Source organism: Pelmatolapia mariae, linkage group LG10_11 (assembly GCF_036321145.2).
Source record: "Pelmatolapia mariae isolate MD_Pm_ZW linkage group LG10_11, Pm_UMD_F_2, whole genome shotgun sequence".
NCBI classification, from domain to species: Eukaryota; Metazoa; Chordata; class Actinopteri; order Cichliformes; family Cichlidae; genus Pelmatolapia; species Pelmatolapia mariae.
In genome coordinates, this window is record NC_086236.1 from 62,374,959 (window position 1) to 62,381,868 (window position 6,910).

At 43.0% G+C, this 6,910-nt stretch overlaps 1 protein-coding gene across 1 annotated transcript; it reads left to right on the forward strand.

Annotated features, from left to right (window-relative positions):
* The first annotated feature begins 899 nt into the window (after positions 1-899).
* On the forward strand, positions 900-3,719 carry cited4b (Cbp/p300-interacting transactivator, with Glu/Asp-rich carboxy-terminal domain, 4b). The gene is made up of 2 exons (XM_063488198.1): positions 900-1,109; positions 2,061-3,719. Exons 1-2 carry the CDS (start codon positions 1,104-1,106, stop codon positions 2,820-2,822), a joined length of 768 nt encoding a protein of 255 aa, XP_063344268.1. The 5' UTR covers positions 900-1,103; the 3' UTR covers positions 2,823-3,719.
* The last annotated feature ends 3,191 nt before the right edge of the window (positions 3,720-6,910 follow it).

Genomic DNA, 6,910 nt, shown 5'->3' on the forward strand with positions numbered 1-6,910 from the left:
CAGATTGGCTGACTGGGCGAGTGAGTTTAACAGAAAGCGCTCACACCTGGGAGTGGTTCATTTACATTAGCTTAAAGTTGCTGGACAATGTCAAACAATGACAAATGCCTTGCCAGTGGTTGGCCATTTATAGATGAATTCCCTGGACAATGGGTTGGCTCGCCCTCCCAAAGTGGCTGCATTCAAATGTAATTGCAGGAAAGAGGTCATCGTCCTGGAGTGGCCAATCAAGAGATGTGTGCATCTAAAGAGTGGATGCACATGCACCCAAACACAAACAGGCAGAAATTCCCACACGTGCAGCGCATCGAGCAGTAGTTACATTGCCGCTACAGCCTGAGAATAGCACATAGTCTGCATTCCTCCGCCCTCCCTCTATTGCCTCACTGAAGCCAACACACAGCAAACTATGGGTCACATGGACCAACAGAGATCTCAGTGATCTTGGAGATGAAGTGTACGTGCAGAAAAGCTGAGTGCATAGTTTTTCCACACCAATGTGATGTCTGACATACTGCCTTATTGTGTCCATGCTCATGTATTTATGCATAAATACAGACAAAATCTATCTATCTATCTATCTATCTATCTATCTATCTATCTATCTATCTATCTATCTATCTATCCCTTGTCACTCTAGTATTTTATTCGCCTTTTGCAAACACAGCAGGAAATTTAAGCCTGCTTTGATGACAAATAAGATGTCTAAATAATCTTTCAAAAAGAAACTGTGGGGAGGAGGGTATTTAAATTGGCTACTGTGTCACAACTCTCCAACTGCCCCCTTTTTTTCTACGCCCATGCACAATTATATTAAGTAGGGCCAATAGGAACAAAGAAGAGGCAGGACCGAAGCTCCACCTCTCCCCGACTGCCTTCCTCTGAGCTTTTTAGATGTACATAATCCCTGAGTTGACCCAGAAAATAGGCAGTCGTTTCAAGATCTGATGCGGCAGTCTTTGTGCACACCGTCCCCGCTTGAGCATGAAGCGTAACCCTGTGGAATACACGCTGTAATTCAGAGGAGCTTTGCTTACAAGAGGAAAACTGTTTAAAAAGCCGGAGCTGAAGAAAAGTCGCGCAACTTTGTGGAAACGTAGTGAATGCGGGTAAGTGATTTTTTATCGGATTTATTTGTTGGGGAAATTGGGGTTTTAGTCTGTGGTGGTCTTGGGGGCTGCTGCTGCTGCTGCTGCTCTATTGTTTGCATTCCCTTGTTTCAAAGTCGAGATTACGAAAATGGATAACACTAGGCTAGAGTGTGGGGGATATTATCAGATACTAACATTTAAACAAACGAATCGCCGTAATTGGTGGAAATCGGGAGCCTCTGTTTAATTTTATACCTTGTTAGAATTGTGGTGATTCAGCTGTTGGGGAGATGTTGCATGATGTCAGTGTTCTTTGTTGCAACCTTACGTGCGTAAAATGTAACAGATTTTTCTGCCTCAGCTGTCATGCAACATACATAGGATTTTAAACTGTGCATTACGCGATGCACGCATTTTGCCTCTGTTTTGCCGATCCCGTCATGGATGAATTATCTGGCTTTAAAATGTACCCAAACAGTGTACGTTAACCTGTAATTTCAACCTGGGCGTTCATTCCTTGGCACAAAGAGAGAGCAGGTTTTAGGAAGACTAAACACACCAGTATTTCTCTCAGTATTAGCCAGTGGGCAAAACAACCTTGCAGATTTTTTATTTATTTATTTATTTATTCCACCGGAATCGATTTCGGTGGTTTAACTTGAGGTGGAATCGTGACATTGTAAGGAAGCCTGTATCTTTGTTTCTTTTCAATGAAGGTGAAGAGCGTGGTGACTGTAAAAGAAGTCAGTATTTATATAGAGACTCCGGTTTGGACTACACAGCCAAGTAAAACCTAAAACATGGTGACATTATTACTGTTGTTGTCTTTACCAGTTTGATACTGGTTTAAATGGGTGGCTAACTTTGCACATTCCATATTGCTTGGTGTTCTCCTAAATTTTCTTAGTGCTTTGAAACACCTTGCCTGCCCCTTACTTTGTCCTAACAGTGTCTCCTCTCTGTCCATAGACAGGAGGCATGGCCGATCATCTGATGATGCCCATGAATCACAACTCAGCGGGTGCCAGTCTCCACGGTTACAGGATGGGTATGAATAGCGGCCTGCAGGCAGGTCCCCAGCAGCATGCCAACCAGCAGGGCATGAGGGTGCTGCCCAGTGGCCAGATGATGCACTATGGTGGCACTCAGGCCAACATGGAGACTGCCATGAGGCAGCGACAGGGCATGGTGGCTGGACCCATGAATGGACAGCTGAATGGGGCCCAGATGGGTCACCACCAAATGACCTCTGGTCACATGATGTATAATGGCCAGCCCCAGCAGCAACAACATCATCCACAACAGCAGCACCACATGCATCCGCAACAGCACCAACAGCAGGCCCAGCATATGCAGCAGCAACAACAACAACAGTTCATGAATGGAGGATTAACATCTCAGCAGCTAATGGCCAGCATGCAACTGCAGAAACTCAACACCCAGTACCATGGACATCCGCTGGGTCCTATGGGTGGGAACCACATGGGGCCCACGGCCCAGTACCGCATGAGCCCAGCTCAGCTGGCTAACATGCAGCACATGGCTAGCCCGGCACTAGCCTTGAATGGCATGGATGCGGATATGATTGATGAAGATGTCCTGACTTCACTGGTCATGGAGCTGGGCTTGGACCGAGTCCAGGAGCTGCCAGAACTCTTCCTGGGCCAGAATGAATTTGATTTCATCTCGGACTTTGTCAGCAAACAGCAGCCAAGCACTGTTAGTTGCTGAGAGGACCTTATTTGCAGTGGGGCAAAAATGGAGACAGAAGAGTGAGAATTGTTCAGAACAGACGAAGAGCGTTCATCTCCTCACTTTTTATTTTGTGAGCACCTCTCCGTACGACTATACCACAATGCTGTGCAGGGTGCACAAAGGAGAACTCTGGGTATTTGCAGTGAATGCACAGGGCATGCGTCTTGTGCACTTGTGGCCAGAGGGTGGATGGCTTTGAGGCCCACTTCTCCTATTTCCTGGACATGAATGTAATAAAGAAATGCTGAAGTTCTTAAAAGCCACTCTGAACAATGCTATGACACTATGTAGCCTACCAAGCCTGGACTCCAAGACAGTTTACCAGTTTAAAAAGTGTATTTATTTATTCCTATCTGAGAAACCTGATATAAAGAACAACCAGCTTCTCCATTTTGGGATTGAAGTGGTTTAATGATCTTTTTCTGAACGTAGGTTGGGGGCGGAAAATAAAATTAATTTTCTGCTATTTTTTTTTTTCCAACTCTATGTGGCATAGTCTTGAAATGAGCTCTGATGCCAATGTCATCTAAAAGAGCATGGGTTTTAATTTTTAATTTTTTTTTAAATTACAGAAGTAAAATGTTGTTTCATTACAATGGGAGTTTCATCCAGACTTTTAAAATGGTTCACTTTTCATGAAGTGCTGCCTTTTTAGATGTGATGTTCTGAAAAATCTACTGCTTGTACTGTATGAAGCTGTATAACTCCAACATGTCCACACTGTTGTGTTCTATTGGAGATGTAGAACCGCCTTAATCACGCAGATTCTTATTTATTGGTTGTTTATATTGTCCCCTTTTTGTGGTCAAGATGGGGGGTGGGATGGTCTTTGTGAAAGGGGTTTCGAGGATCAATAAAAATGGCCTGGATAGATGTGTGGCCTGCTTTTCCATTCATTGCATAGCTCTTCCCTCAGGCAGCTAAGTGCTTAGGTTAACCTCTGGGTGAAGGGAAACCTCAGTTTTCTTTCAAATCTGAGAAGGAAGGTTTTAACAAATACATTATTTGTGCAGTTTGAGGTGGATATCTAGTCCAGATCTCCTGGGTTTACATTTAATTTACCTTTTCATTGCTAAAACTAAGTATCACTGATAAGACCATGATTGACATATGGTGATAATTGCAGTTTTCTGCTGTCTAGCTTGTATTATTCTAACGTACATTTCAATGACCAATGATATTCAGCGTTTTTCTCCCCTTGGTGATTAAGTAAAATAAGTGTTTAGATGACATTACAGGTGTTTGACAACACATCCAGTCATAGGGTGGCGTGCATTCAGCTTACAATGCTGAATCCAAGCCAATTCTTTCTATTCTTTGTGTAGAGTACAGAAGTTATTTTTGATTGTGTTTTAACTGACTTTATGTGCATAAACTGTAATTCAGAAATGGTGCCGTCCATAGAGGGTGGTCAAAGAAACTGACAATTGACTGTAAACAGTAACCAAACAAATGACAGATTCAAAACAGCCCCTCTCTAGTCAGTGCCACTGCCTGTTGGAGGAGTAAAACAATTTTCCTAATATAATTGCATTCATTATAAAAATGAGGGTAAAGAGATTCTCTGCGGTGTCTGAGTTTGTTGAATTGTTTTGTGCCTCCGGGCTATGAAAATGCTTGATTGAGGTCATGTTGGGAATGTCATCACCACAGTTAGCTCTTCACATTGTCAACAAAGGCATCTTTAGTGGCATCATCAGTAACAAGGATGGGAAATGAGAGCATGGTTGCAAAAATAGTGTTAGCTGATTGCTCAATTTTGAAGTCAGTGCAGCTCATCAAACAGCCACCTCTGTTCAGTTGTCCAATTGTGTTAAAGGCCAACAAGCTCAATTTGAAGCATGGTATAATGGATGGGCCAAGCTGAAATATCTTGGCCTAAATGCAGGGCATGTTTTAAATAACAAAGACTTGCTTAAGGGTGCATGTGTGTATGTGTAGATTTTCTTGGCTTGACACTAACATGAGAACAGCTCATAAGTAGGCCAACAGCCTTGGCACAGTGCTTAGTAACGGTTGCAGGTCCTTTTGCCCAGTGCCAATCTGGTGAGATGGTCTTCTGGTGTGTGTGGCACATGGGGCATGTTGGCTCACTGTCAGAACTCAGAACTGTCTCCTCTTATATCTCATAATTGTACGTTGCACTGTGAGCTTGTTGTTCAGCCCCAATTAAATGCAGAGGTTTTTTTTCTTGATTGCAACTCCATAGACGAGTGGCTAACTACGCAAAACAGCCCTGTTTGCTCTCTGAATCCCTTGTTATGACTGCCGCCTGCCTCACGGAGGCCAGTCTAGACGCAGGCTAAGCAGGGTGGGACACACGGAGACGTTTACTGTTAACTTCTGTTTTTCTTGCTCTCTCGTTTTCAGCCCACCCACAGCAACTGCTTCAGCACAACACAGTCTTCCTGTGGCAGCTTGCTGTTTTCTCAATATAAGTCACAGACCAAAAGCCACATTCTAAGACGTGCAGACAGGCAAATTGAAAGAGACAAAAGATAAGAAGAGAGAGAGAAATTGTAAGGATCTCTTGAGTTTACAATTAGAAATTAGGTGGAGGGATTTTTTTGTGTTTTTTGCTTTTGCTCTCGGGGATTTCTTAGCTGGATTTTCCCACATAACTTTTATGATTCCAATTAAAAGGAATAAACTAAAAAAAAAAAACACATCATGCAAAATACTTTACGTTCCTCTCTTCAGAGCTCCATGTCTGCATTAAGTACTGTCTAGTTTTCTCTTTCCAGGCTGTGGTCCAGCTGGTGCCAAGCCTAAGCTCATGTTAATCTTTGGCCCTAGTGCCAGTGACGGATAGGTGGTCATTTGCTGTTGTCACGCGTGGCCAGGTCTTCACATGCACGCACGTGCACGTCATCCGCACACAACCTGATCAAACAGGCTAACAGGGCTACCTACGTATCAGTGTGGAGCCATGGGAAGATAAAGGTTTTATGTCTCATCTCTGGTCATTGTGATCCTTACAACGTCATCTGTGTTGTCAGATTATGTTGGAGTACTTGTGCAAATGCGGGTAGTGAGAAACATTCATAAAACGTAAAAGCAATGGCAATGGCAAAGCATTTTTCCTCTTCAGTTTTAATTTTGAAATAAAAAGTCGAGTCGAGTTACTATTTTTCCCACCAGTGCGAGAGATGTGAAGAAATGGCTGAAATGCACATTGAGAGAAACAAAACAGGATATTAACTTGAGATTCCCAGATGAAAGGATGAGTTATTTATAATCACTAAGAAGACTGGTTCTGTCTCTGTGAATACTGTGTGATGGTGGCACATGCTTGAACTTGCCTGCTTTAACGAGAGAGTTTGATGGTGTTTGGCATGCTTTGTGTTAACATTGTGTCTGCGTGCTGGCAGAGGGTAAATAAACAACGGCTCCCTTAGGGCAGGTTTCATACAGTGGCCATGTTGCTCAAGCCAAAGTTCCTGGTTTTCTAGCCGAACGGTCACCTTGTGTCACCACTTGACACGAAGTTTCATTGTGCACTGTTCTTCCCTGTACTTCCCTTGGCACAGCCAAAATATCATAGATACTGCAACGCAAAAGGCCGTCTTAGGGTAGCTGCTAGCTGTTGCACAATAAAGAAGCAACAAAACCGTTTTCCACATGAGGAAGAAAATCACATTGTCACACTGTTTTCTGGACACAACAGTCTAGCCAGTCAGCTTTCTACATGACTCATACTGACAAAGCTTTTAAAAGAACAGATGGGTAATACATTTAAGCAAAAAAGCAACATAAATTGTCTTAGTAAGGCGTTGATTCAGTATGTGACACTGATCGTACAAGTCTCTGAAACTTCACTGGTGTAATGCTGTCCCAATTGTAATTTTGATGATGTTGAAGAGCTGCTTCTAACATGTCAGTCCAGCATCTCTCGCAGGCGTTTAATTGAGTTGAGATGCGCTAGCTGCAAAGGCCACAGTGTATAATTTGCAGTGACCTGTCTTTCTAAGTGAAAAAGTAAATTCAAACCATGTTTCAAAAAAAGAGCCATCGCACTGTAGGAGTCGATAAATTAGGTTTTAATTTGCCATCTATATGTACCT